General features: G+C 41.1%; 1 protein-coding gene across 1 annotated transcript in view; it reads left to right on the top strand.

The window, feature by feature from the left end:
• The first annotated feature begins 588 nt into the window (after window positions 1-588).
• Window positions 589-13,947, top strand: part of USP46 (ubiquitin specific peptidase 46) — a 32,269-nt gene continuing 18,910 nt past the window's right edge. Inside the window, exon 1 of the mRNA XM_005501211.3 lies at window positions 589-1,756. Coding sequence (XP_005501268.2) covers window positions 1,721-1,756 — 36 coding nt within the window. The 5' untranslated portion in view covers window positions 589-1,720. The remainder of the gene's footprint in view (window positions 1,757-13,947) is intronic.

Below are 13,947 nucleotides of genomic sequence, written 5' to 3'. Positions count from 1 at the left end.
TTTACATAGTGATTTGTGGATTTATGAAGCAGTTTAGTACCCCTGATGACTTCACTCCATAACTTCCAAAAATCATTCTCCATCCTGTATTTCAAATGTCTGCAGTGATTTAATGTAACTAATCCAACTTACGGGGGAAAGAAAATTCTGTCTCTGTGACAACTCCATTTTGAGTTTCTTTGCTGAAACTGTCAGTAGAATACCAACTAACGCCAAATTTGATACTGTTTTTATAAAGTGGGCACTTGTCCACGATGAGCTGGATCAAGGCCAGTTACCTAACAGTATTCTAAGGGTAGGAATTTATCTTTAGATGCTACTGCTGATGCCAGATTTTTATTAATAATCATAGACCTTCTCTTGAAATAAATAAATAAATAAAATAACTGACTTCTGAATATTTCCTCTAAATAAAACCTCTGGGGCCAAGCTCTATAGACTGAAATTATTATATACCAGCATCACAAAGTAAAAGTGTGCCATGCTTCCAGGTGCTGTTAGGAGCAAAGGTGCCTGTAGAAATGCTAGCAGTTATCTCTCTTCATTTTAATGGTTTCCTCAGCATAGCAGAAGAACAATAAATGGGCCTTAAGCTTCTGCTGAAAACAACATCTGCTAAGGAAAAGGGGAATTCTAAGATGAGACATTGCCCTAGCTGAACTCTGTTCTTGCTGCTCTCAGAGATTTGCTGTGTGGCCTCAAGTTAGCTGTTTAATGGCCTTGTGCCTCTTAGCACATGTGTGAATTTAACACACTCATGCTGCTCTACTTGGAGAAAGGCATGGGCCTCAACTTACTTGTGTTTGAAGAGGTTATTGCACTAACAGTGTTGTATAAATGCCACGTGTTGTAAACTTGTGAGCACTTTGGCACTAAGACACGTGGTGTGGATATGGTTCTAAAAGAGCATTTGTGAAGACAGAAGTTGTCTGCAGGAATGGCAAGGCAAAGCACCTGCTGTAGGCAGTAAATTACATTCCAGCCTACTGTTCTGGGGTTTGTGAGTGCCTCAAATGAAGCAGAGAGAGCGTGTCCCAAAGTACAGTGCTGCCGTCACTGCCACACATCCAATGTCGTCCTGCCTGCACTCTGCCTTCCTGTTCTTCACCCTACTGCCCGCCGATTAGAACTCGCAGGCCGGGCGGAGGCGGCAGGGGCAGCCCACCCGCACCCCCTCTCTCCGCAGCGCACTGGCTGCGGCGGCAGCCGCCAGCCGGGCCCGCCGGGGCTGCCCCCGTGCCGGTCACTGCCTCTGACCTTCCTTCCCCGGCGCTGTCAGAGCGGATCAGCGGGCGCAGCGCTGCAATGGAGCGGCGAGCGGCAACGGCAGCCGCCAGGAGAGGAGGAGGAGGAGGAGGGAGGGAGAGTTTAGCGCCGTGCCGGCTGGCGCAGAGGCGCGGCTGAGCGCTCCAGCGGGAGCCCGGGGCCCTGCGGACCGTGCGAGAGTCAGAGGCGGAAGGAGCGGAGATGCGGCTGCTCTCCCCGCGCTGCTAAAGCCTCCGGTCACTCGCCCGGAGGAAGGAGGGCAGGAAGGTCCGTCCTTCTCGCTGCTCTGCGGGCGCAAAGGGTGCCTGTGCTGTCCCCTCCTCTTGCTTTTATCCCAGCCCAGGAGCAGGAGCCGCTGCCGCCCCCTCTCCCTTCCTGCGCTCTTCCCACCATGAGCGGGGCTGTTTTCACCTTATAAAGATGGCGGTGTGGGATCGCTGCAACCTTTAGACTCATGACTGTCAGAAACATCGCCTCCATCTGTAATATGGTGAGTGCTGGCGGGCAGGCGCGCCGGCGGGGGGCGGGGGCGGCAGAGCAGCCCCTCCGGGGGCAGGCCCTGCTGAGGCCGGCGGAGGGGTGGCGGGGGGCTCCCCCCGGGGGCGGCAGGCAAAGGAAGCGACCGCATCCCTGCCCCCGGCGGAGGGGGCGCCGGGCAGGCTGCGCCAGGACCTGCCTGAGACGGAGTTGGCCGCCGGAGAGCGGCGATGTCCCGAGGAGTTTTGCCGGAGCAGCCCGGGAGTGGGCCGGGGAGGGGCGGAGATGCTGAGCCGGTGCGGGGCCCTCCGGCGCGGGGCTGGCCCTGGCCGATACGCGTTGCAGACGGAGCCACAGCCCTTCCTCCTCCTGCCCTTCCGCCTGCCCTAAATAATCCTGCGAAAGGACCACGAAGTTGGTCTCTGAATCCACGTCAAGTCAGTGACCGCATTTAACCCTCTCAGGGAGGCACCCTCTGGTCTCATGGGGCCAGAAGCTCCCCAGGTTATACAGAAAACTAGGATCTTCAGATACCTGATAGTATGCTTTCTGATCCCGATGCTAGGTACCTGTTTCAGGAAGTCTTGACTTTAGAGCTGACATCAAGGTTTAGCTTGTACTGCATGCCTCTCGGAGAGGACTGCTGTTTGTCAAGTACTCTTGAATCACTTAGCTTTCTCTAAATCAGACTAGGCAATTAGGAAGCAATAAGGAAACATTAATATTCGTGTTTGTCATGTTCAGACTTCGCCACTTTCCTCCCCAGGAAGAGCCGAAAGGACACCTTCTGTGTTGTGCTTGGGTCTAATTTTAATCCTAGCAAATTTGGAACACCTGATTGGTTTAGATTTTTGAAACTTCTTGGTGGGGGAAGGGAGAGCTCGAATTTTGCCTGTCCAAGGTTTGTTACTACAGTGAGGCAGTAAAAAACTTGTGAAAGAAATGGATGTGCACTAAGCACCCCAGTGCAAACCAAAGATGAGCCTATTTCTGAGCATCTTGTTAGTTTAGTCTGTATTTCCACCCCCCTTTATTTCCAGGTTCTTCAAGAGTAGCTACACGCAGTTGCCAGCTTCCCTCCACGTGGTGCCCCGGTGCTGGTACTGCCACACATACCATTTACTTGCCCTGGAGAAAGGGTAAGGCAACAGGCATAGCTCCAGAGGCCTGGCTGCTGTGGGGTCAGCAGCAGTAATCTGGGGGAGGGAGTGTAGATTGTGAGCCTGCTCCTCTTCCATGTGTTCATGCTTCCACTTAAGTGGGCTTGCTCTTTTCTTTCCAACCAGATGCCCAGAACATCCCATGCTTACATAGTTCTGACTTAAGCCTCGGTTCTCCCTTCGAAACACCTGCTCTGAAGTGCAGAGAGGGAGGGTTGGATTTTGGGTTAAAAAAGCTTAATATAGATTTGGGTAAGATAGTTTGGGTCATCACGCTTCACCAAAAAGTAAGTAGTTTTCTGAACTTCTCATCGTTCTTAATAATTTCCAGTCCTGTGTGACAGTGGGCCTGGCATACTGCAAAGAAAGGTTTAGGAAACAGTACAGGACTGAGGAGAAAACCCAAACGCACTTCATTCTGAGGCAGACTCTGGTTTTTATTGCTGAAGAATGGTGGGTGTGATGCCCTGCAGACTGCATAAGAGAGCACAGCATGAAGGGGAGCTGGAGACTTTTAAGTGGTTGTAAGACTTCAGCACCAGCATAAAGTACTAGAAACTCCGTGATTTCTTCCGTGTGCTTCAGACAGATGCACTTGTATACAGTATGATTCTCCCAAAGACTGAACAGATTCACAGCAAAACTGATGAGGCGGTTCTAATGATGTCATGCTTAGCTGTTGCTGCCAGTATATCCTGCAGAAGTAGTGTCCGAGAAATGGGGAGACTGAAGGGAAGAATTAGAGCCTTGGGCAGAAAAGGCATGCAGAGGCTCATAGTTCAAGGCAATAGTACCATAGCTCATAGTACCAATACTGTGACAGAAGGTGAAGTTGATTTAATGATAATGATGTTTTAAAGCTACATAATCCTTGGGGTCTGTGTACTTAGCTTTTGGAGATGATGTGTTATGCTGGTCACAGTCTTTTCTGGATAACCCATGGGGACTGGAAGTTGTTTGAGGAAAACAAACAAACAAAACTGAGATTTTCAGAAAGCTACAGGAATTTGGACTGTAAGAGAAACATACATTCTTGGAAGTATTGGCAACACTGAGTTATGGCTTCTACAAAAATGTGTTCACTTAGATGTGGTGCTGGACTTGAACTCAATGGTTTGTAGGAAGAGCTATGACAGCCCTCCATAAGAACAGGACTTTTAAAGGTACATAAGGAAACCATTTAACAGTATAAAACTTGAATATTCACAGTGCTAGGTTGATTTAGTGCATCTGTAGAAATCTACAACACAAAGATGTTAATTCCCAGACCTTGTTCCTGCAGTATAACATATTGCTTGAAGAACTGAACTACGTACACTTTGTGAACAAGCTGCATGATTCTTAGGTAACAGAATATATTTTGGTACGTAATGCTGTTGGTACGTAATTTTAGTATGTTTCTAAGTTTTTTAACTTGGTTGAACACAGTAATGAAAAAACCATTATGTTCTTATCTTTCTTCCATTCCTGTTCCACTTGAGAGTGTTTTCTTTCCTTAACTTTTGCAAAAACCTGGATGATGTCTAGCTGATTTTCTTGGGAGGGGGGTCAAGGGGAGAGAGACAGAGGGAGGAATTGGTCCTGAAATACTTGTCCTTTTCTGAATGGAACACAGATCGTGTTTTCAATGTTAGTCCTTCTTGACAAGGTTTTTGTGTTTGTTTGTCCAAGTACTTTCGTGTCTTGAAGGGGAAAAATAGATCAAATTTAGCTGGATGAATTTAGTTCAAGGGCACCTGTCTGGTCAGCATTTTAGGATGCATGTTTGTTATTTAATTGACTGTCTGAGGTCTAGTATCTCAGGTTGTAATTTTGGTCTCCTGAAGATGGTAGAGATTTGGTCTCTCTCAGGAAGGATCAAAACAAGTGTAGTGAAGCAAGGAAGTCAGGGACAATATTTAACTTGCTTGCAAAAGAGATTTACTACCATATGTTCACTGGATAAGCTCTCACATGCTGAGGCGGACACAGTAGGAGCTACCCAGTAAGAAAAAATGTTAGGTGCAAACTTTCCACTTAACCCATTTATTTGTAATAATAAATATTCAAATACACAACATCTAGAATTAAAGAATATTCTTCTATTGTCTCTTAACAGTTTTGTCCTCCTAGTTATAATAACAATAGTATTCGCCTTTTCCCCTCCCCCCCCCCCCACTGATTTGGTTAATGACACCAAAGAGCTAAGATATGTTCTGTTGGGGTGGAGGGAATGAAGGCAACTGTGCCTGAAGTAATCCATGGGGCTCTTACATGGGCACAGTGGTCACCCTCACCGAAAAGGGATGTCTAGTCCCAAGGATGTACCTCTTACCTGCCTTTCAGACACTGAGAGGGTTTATCAGCTCTGTCTGCACACCAGGTTCATCACAAAGGGAGGTACACAATAGGCAACCATCAGATTTTATGTAGTACAGGTACAGTAGATGTGAAGAAGAAATCCTGTTTGAGGGAATAGCCACACCTGATGCCATGTAACCCTTGTAGACTGTAGACACAAACTAAGGATGTGCTCTTAGCCCTGGGGTGCTGTAATGTTTTTGATATTGTTTCTGAGAGATAATGTGATGACTCAGGTACAAAATGCTGGTTCAAAGGTAGATAGGCATGCTGGCATTTTTAAGATTGTTGCTTACTGAAATCCTCTGCAGTGTGTTTCTTTGTTGACGAGCTTTTGGCACAACCTTGAGTTCTGAGTTAAGCTCATGCTGCAGCTGTGGCCTAGGGATATTATTTTATGTGCAGTGAAGGACAACTAACCATTCCAGAATGTATTGACATGTATTTTTACAGAGATGGCTAGCAAGCTCTGTGGACAATACTTCTCCTAAATACCCTTTAGTGTTCTGCTGAGAACATGTACTCATCCCCCTCTCTCGTAGTTTTGTAATAGTATTTGAAATAATCTGGTCCACACTTCAGAGTGCTCTGTCGATTTAATCAATGGGACATTCTGAAAAAATTCAGATCACTTCTGATACAAGATGTCATCTGAGATACCTCACAGTTGCTCCTGATAGTTGTATAGATATCCTTTGGGAAAAAAATCAGTTGCAATTTCTCAGATTAATTTTGGTTTTTATTAATTGGGCTTCCATGTTACCTGTTCTCATAGGTTCTATGACTTTCATAACAACTGTGGTTTTTCTTCAGGAAAACATTCACACAGTTCACCAGGAATTTCATGAATATCTATGAATTTCAGGTTTCATTTTTAAAATCAAACAAAAGTTTCTAACCACCCTAGAAACTAGTTGTAGAGAAAAGCATATAAACTTGGGAGTCTCTACATTCAGGAATCAAACAAGAATAACTGTTGTTTTTTTTGTTTGTTTTTCATGTTATCATTATAGAGACTTGTTGCAGGATTTGTTTGAATAGAGAGCATTGGCAGAATGAGAACTCAAAATACGAACACAGATTTGGAAAATGTGTGATAGAAAAGAATTACAACTGTAATTCTGTAAACACAGTCAAATTCTGCATTGTACAGTAAGAGTGTTATTGGATTAGAGAATTGATGACTATGACTTTCAACTGGATTTATTCCTTTGAACAACCTGCAGCATATATTTCTTCATGGCTTTTAAAACTTCTCATAAACAGAGATTAAGGCAGAATAATATGTGCCAAAACACCTATCTGAAGGCATATTTAGGTTAATAAAGGCAAACAGATTTTTACAGCTGAAAAGATTAATTACAGGCAGTTCAAGCAATGCAATTTTAGAAGCATAGGCTTAAGAGTGCAGAATTTCAATATGGCATATATAGCAAATAGAGAAGCAAAAATATAAAAACTATAGAGAATGTGAAGTCTAATTTTTGTAATAGCTTTCTGCAGTAATGAGAAACTTGAGAGTATGGCTGACAAATGGGTACTGAACTGACAAGCAGGAGTTTGCATTCCATCAGAAGACAAACAGAACGCCACAAAAAAAAGTACATTGGATATGCAAAGCGAGAAACATCCTAATGTATCATTTCCAATGTATAACCTGGACTAATGACTGAGGCTTGTCTTGCATGAATACTGCTTTTTTATGGCTAAAGTGGTTATCATGCACTTACTAGTTGTTTAGAAGATAAGGACAACAGGACAATTTATGAATAAAATGCATGTTTTACAGTGTGTTTCTTTAGATGCACATGGTCTTTAGCTTCAAGTTGCTAAATTAAGAGCAAACCAGTGGTTATGGAAAATATCTTAATAAAGGAACCTCTTAATTACAGCTCAGCAAGGCTGAGCGAGTCTGAATTGCAGAAGAAATGGGATTAAAAGCAGAATCTGAACACTGATTAACTGTGTGTGGTGGTGGTAGGCAGGTACCATGCAGGAGGTGAGGTTCTGATGGGCTTGAAGAGCCACAGTCTGTTGGGTGTAAACCATGGCCAGTCAGAGAAGCAGTCAGCAAAATCTCTTTTGATCTTCATTTAGCCACAAGAAACTGTCCTTGGCTGGCTGTTTGGTAGATACACTTACATACATTTATGTACATTATGTGCTCTTAGCACCACAGTATATCAGTACTTCTGGGGAAGAAATGAGCTTGCATCTCCACCATCAGGGCTCCGTGGGTTCTTGGATATGCTCACCCTTTGCAGAGAAGCTGCTGTGCTGATGGTTTTGAGCCAGCCATTACTGGATGTTGTGTGTTATGGTTATTTGATTTCACAACTAATGACCTAATAATAGTTGCATCTAAACTGTCCTAGGACAATCAAGTCTCTAACTGTCCACTGGAATTCCATTTTGTAAACCTAACTTGAAGACTTCCAGTGGCAGTGGCTACATCATCTCTCTAGGCAGTCTATCATAATGCTTCACTGTCCTTACGACTAGAATGTTTCCTGATGTTTTAATTGATTCTATATTGCTGTAATTTGAGATTCATACTTCTCATTGTGTCTACCCTTGAGACTGAGAACAGACTAGTTCCTTTCTCTAACAGGATATGTACTTGAAAATATTGTCATCCCCTGCCTCAGAATTTTCTGTCTTATGCAACACAACCCTCTTCAACTCTTTTTTTACTGGTCATTTTTCTCTAGAGTTGAGTTTTTCATTTTGACTGCTTTCTTTTGGACTCTCTCCAGTTACCTTCCTCTTTCTTGAAACCTAGCACCCAAATCTGGACATAAGATCCTGTCTGCAGTCTTACTAGCGACAAGTTAAACAGGAAAGTTACTTTACGAACTTTGTAGACTCCTGTCTGCAAGAATTTCATTATTTTGCCTACACTTGTTGTTATGTTTTTTTTTCAATAGCGCTGCACAGCTGATGCTTATTCATCTTACACTATGCTATAGTCTCCATACTTCATTTTTCTCACCTTGCTTTGCATTGTTTTGCTTTTCTTTGCTACCTTAGTCAGCTGTTTCCCATTCTGTACACGTACAGGTGATTCTTCTTCTTCTCATGTGCAGAATCTTGCACTTGTCTCAGCTGAATTTTAACAGTTTTTAGAGCATTTATCTAAAATGAAAATAATAAAGTAAAAAATTGACTGTCAAAACCAATTTTGAATTCTAAACCTGTCCTGCAACATAACTGCAGCCCTCATAACTCATGTTATATTGAGACTTAATGAAGATATTTTTACTTCTGTCTCCAGGTTATCAAAGAGTACTCCAGCTGGTGCAGCTGTGATGAAGTCTGGAAGGTGCCTTGCCTTTAGAATGCTCCGAGGCACCACACATGCAGTCTGGGTGGCCCACACAAAAATGTTATTGAAGAAATTATAGTTTGTAAGCAAACCTCAGTCTCTTTTTCATTTGTGAGGCCATCTTGAGGTTATGTGTTCTGAAGAAGGAAAGTGGCCAAAAAAAAAAGCTTTTGCTACTTGTTCCAGGAAAAGGCTGAGTGCCACTAATCTAAGAACAATTAAGCTGGAAATAGAGACTGATTTATGAAAGAATACCGAGTTGCAGTTTGGTGAAGGTTATTTAATCATGGAAACTTTAAAGGTCAATATTTTTAAAAACATTGCTTATGGATTTAGATGCTGAACTTGTAACACTTTGTGCTTTGAGAAAAACAAGGTTTTAAAGCTATATACAACTAAGTGCCTTAAACACTTTGTCCAAGATTTTAAGTGATTCAGGATTTCAGGTATTTCAATTTTTATCTCTTTCTTGGTAACCACACAGTAAAGATCTAAAGTTATTGATGGTATATGTAATACTTAGATCTCTGATTAGAGATGGTTTAGTGCATCAACAAAAAACAAGTTGGAAATCTCCTTTCAAGCTCCTATAATGTGCCTTTTGGAAAAAAAGGCACGAAAATAATTGATTTAGTTACATTGTTTTAAATCACCTTTCCCTTAAAAACATGAGTATGCAGTGGTTTTTAGGTCAGTCAATAACCTTTTACTGTTTACTGTAATCCCTGATATTTTTCACAGCACCATCTCTCTTCTCTTTTATCTTGTGGCAACAAAGTCACAACATAGCGCTTCTGGAGGAGCAATAAAACATTTCTTTGCAGAAAGAAAAAAAAAAAAAAGCTAATCTGGTTAAATTCAACCATCTTGTGGGACTTACACTTTAAAAAATACAGAAATATTTCAGGTTTTCTATCTATGGTCTATGAGTTTGGAATGAGGCTGGATTAGCTATTCCAGTTACCATCCCTCTCTGGAAGCTGAGCTTGTCCCCAAGGACAGTCAAAGTCCAACACCAAGGACTGGTGCTGTGTCCATTGAAAGCAGTTGCATATATACTGTATGGTGTGATACTGTTCGCTCTTCTCTAATTTTCTGTGTGTTGTTTCTAGGAGCTAATTTTGGATTTCATTTGCAGTTGCTTCCTCTATTTTGAGTTACCCATCACTGCCTTTCACGATCTTTATCTTCTTTTTCCTTTCCTTCCCATATGCTGTGCCTTCCAAAATCCCCAAACCCATGCTGCCTGGCCATGAAGCCATTTCTATTTTTATTTTAATTTCTCTTCTACCAGCCCAGACATCACCCTTAGTTTGTCTTAAGTGTTCAGTTTCTCCCTTCAGGAAACAGCCCTATTTCTAGTACATTGCTCTCACTTTCCCTGAATGCTAGAAAAAGAAATCTAGTTCACAGCTGTATATGATCTGAAGCCCTTTGTCACGGCCCAGCTAACTTCCTTTATCAGTTCTTAGTATATTTGTTAAATTTCTGTTTTCATTACTCGATTTTATGTGTTTTTTTTCTTATATTTGTTAGATTTTTATCCTGACCAAGGTATTTCTTGCTACTTCTTATTTTGTATTTTATTGTTTGATGGCTATTCACACCATGTTTCTGTTTATTTTGTGATACTTATCTAATAGTTTTCCACAGGTGACTTACGAAATGTCTTTACTGCACTCATTTACTTTAAATTAAGCACATACATATTTCTAGAAAGTTACTGCCATGTTTTATAGCTCTGTCACACTAGAAAGTAGAGTCTGATTTGCTGTCTTCTGTTTGCAAGATCTTATGTATTGGCTCTATTCCATTTCTCATCCTCCACAGAATAATTGTATTCAGGTTATTTTGTTACATGTGATTTAATGAGCTAATCTGATGTTTGGGTTTTTTTTGTCGTTGTTTCTGTTTGTGGATTTTTTGTTTGGTTTTGGGGTTTTTTTGTTCCTTTTTTTTTAAGGCGGGGCGGGGAAGCGGTTGCTTGTTGTTGTTTTGTTTTTTGGTGCATTTTGCTTTTTTCCCTGCATTATTTGTGTTTACACGCTAAAGTGCAATGGAACAAGAGGTTTTTTTTACTTAATCTCTTTCATGTGATGCAAAGCACAAATTAAACTCCTAACATCATTATCAGAAATTTTAGCTGAAATGAAAACTGGCAGACTTATCCATTGAAAAGCCTAGAGCAAAATAACAAGAGAGGAAAAAATACAGGTCATATGGTCAGAATGTTTTTGGAACGATGCTGTGGTTGAAATCTTGGCTTAGCCTGAATTGACCCATGCTTGGCTATGTCTCCAGCTGTATGTCTTTGCCATTTTATAAGGGTTGAATACTGATTGTTGAATTAAGTGGTAAAACTTCAGAGAAATCAAAGCTCACCAACACCACAGAATACATAGTAGGAGTTTCCACATTGACCTAGTTCTCATTCTCATAAGGTTTAGCCACCACAGTCACTTTGTTGCATTTCCTTCATTAGGGTATTCATTTAAGAAGGAGCCAGTCTCCTTTATTGTATTTATACCCTGACATGAATTTATTTAATAGCCCCAGATTCCTATTTATTGACTTACATGGGTTCTCCTCAGTTCAGGCTCTGTGGTCACACTGCCACTCTCAGTGTTTTTTTTATGAAACAACAGTAAAGTCAGCTGCAGTAGGATATTTCTCCTAGCTGAACCACAACACCATTTATAAATCCATAGAGCAGGTTGCCTTTTAAGGGCCGGACGTATTTTTAGGACTGTATAAATACATTTATAATTAAATACATGTATAAATACATTTATACAGTCCTAAAATTACGCCCGGCCCTTTGAAGGCAATCACGAGGCTGATGTGCCCCCAGTGAAAATGAGTTCCACACCCCTGCCATAGAGAATGGATGGCATTAAAAATGTCTGAGCCAGTTTCCACTGCAGAAGTGACAAAACTGACTTGGTGGGAGTGGAAAGAAGCACAACCATGCTTAAAAACATGTTAACTAGTCATGGCTGATTTTTGCTGTAGATTAGCCTCAAAAGGCTAACATGATTTCTATATTTGATATGGTTGGTTTAAACTGAGTTCTAAATGATCTTTAACTCATCTCTAATAATGTGTTTTTTTCCAGTTTAAATGTGGCTTGGGTGTGCAGTTTCTGGTTTTCTTTGATTGGAAAGATTTCCAATAATTTCTTCTTCCATCATGTCCACAGTTTCTTGAGGAACCTTCCTATGCAAAACACATATATAAAAATCAATGTAGCATGGCATGGCTCAAGTTCACTAAATAGTCTGTCTTTTCTTGATGTAAAAAGATACACTGTTTTGAAGTATTAGACCTCTGTGCTCCTCACCTGTTTTCCTACTCTTCTTTTTCTATGAATTTAACAGTGTTTTTTGGACATCTTGAAACAAAGCAGACTGAAATTGCCCTTCCTGCAAGAAGGCACAACTCCTAATAAAGTCTGCAGGAGTCATGTCAGCTTACCCAAAGACTAAATTTAGCCTCTCTGTTTTACTGGGAAACTGGCATACAGTGCTTTGTGCATTTACAACAGCCAGGATCTGGTTTTGGAGAACAACCTATATTGTTTCAACAGCATGTATTTTGAAAATTTCCTTGCAATGTATTGTTTTTATGTGAAGATAAATTAGTGCATATTATGGATTTGTTTGGTTTTCAGTAGTAATTTTGTTTGGTAAATCTTGATTCCTGCTCTTTTTCACAATATTTACAAGACAATTTGGATGCTAGAAAGAATTTCTCAAACCATCTGGCATCCTCTGAAGTAAGAAACCCTGGCCCTGGAGGAAAAGAAAATGAGTAATGTAGGAGCAACCACTTAGCAGAGCACTTGCACTCTACTTGTTTAACAGCATACACTGAGTAGAAGGTTACTTTTTAGATATATTATTTTCCATTAATTCCAGAGGGAAAATTTTTTTGAGTTTGGAAAATCCTTCCTGCAAAACTGGAAAAAACACTGATTTCATTCTTATGTTAGGGAACTCGATTTAAATGCTAAACGTGTAATCAAAAGAAACCTTTGCTTTGTTCTGAATGTCATACGATGAGTATTATTATGAAATGGTTTTCTTCACAAGCTGCATTAATCTTCTGTAGTCACGCTTTTGTTTTATCAAAGTTTTGAGGGTAACAGTGGCTGTTTACTTCCCAATTAATATCAGATGGGCAAATGTCTATCAGTTTCCTCCCTCTTGAGAAGCTGAATTTGCACAATTTGCGCATCTTTGGCAAGGCTGTCTCTGCAAGCAAAGAATTCAATCTTCATATAGAACTTACATAATTATCATGCTGTCATCTCCATTGAAAGGTAGCCAATAATTACTTTGTATAGATCATTCTTTTTCCATGTTTGTCACTGAGGCTTAGCAGAGCCCAAAAGAATGACAACACGTCCCTTAAAGTTTTTATGGAGCTTTGTGCAGCTGAAGTACTTTGGTCTCAAAAGTCTGGGAAATCACATTCACTCAGCCTGAGAAATGAGCCGTGTGTGAGAGGGAGAAATTGAGAGATTGGAAAGAGATCTGATAAGGGAACGTGAAATACAAAATCTTGGGAGCTTCTCTGGAAATGCCAACTTGAAGGAGCTGTTTTACTTTCAAGGCTTGCAAATTCTCAAAGAGCACCCATGCTGAGTTTCACACCACCGATGCTTTTGACTGAAATCATCTTCTGTCAATGACCTGACATGAAATAATAATCTAATATAGCCAGCAGTGGTGCTGGTAGGTGCAGTAAGGAAATACAAATCAAGCTTTGGGGAGAAGATGGGGAAGGGACACCAGAATTATTTATTTTGATTATCACAACCTTGAAAATTTGAGCTGAAGAGCCCTCTGAGCAAATGTTTTATTGAAAAAACCCTTGGGAACACAGGAAATTTCAGAAATTTTCGGGTGTTTTACATGTTTACATGTTTACAGGGTCATTTTACATGATTTTATGGAAGTCAACCAACTGTGCTGTTCTTGTGTGAAGGAAATTCTAAGGCATCATTATTAATACCTCATACTCCAGAGCATGTTCAAGTAAGGCAATAAATGTATGATGTCAGTAAATCAATTGTCACACAGCTTCAATATTGGCTAACTCTAATGATTGTATGTAGGAATCCTTGTCCAAATACAGCATTTTTAGTGAGGTCCTACAAGGATCTGTATACTTATACAGTGGACCGCAGTTACGACACTGGCTTTGGCAGCAATCTACCTTCCTTGCCTGGTAATCTAACACAGACATTTTAATACAGCAGAACTACTTGTAACACATGCAAAATTAGTGATTGTGCTCACAGACCGGTAACCGTGAAAGCAACTTTGTTGTTGGAGTGAAGATAAAGCAGATCATAACTTGCCACACTGAGGCAGT

This window comes from Columba livia, chromosome 4 (assembly GCF_036013475.1).
Source record: "Columba livia isolate bColLiv1 breed racing homer chromosome 4, bColLiv1.pat.W.v2, whole genome shotgun sequence".
Classification (NCBI taxonomy): Eukaryota; Metazoa; Chordata; class Aves; order Columbiformes; family Columbidae; genus Columba; species Columba livia.
The sequence above is the reverse complement of the archived record's forward strand: the minus strand, read 5'-3'. Positions and strand labels throughout refer to the sequence as shown.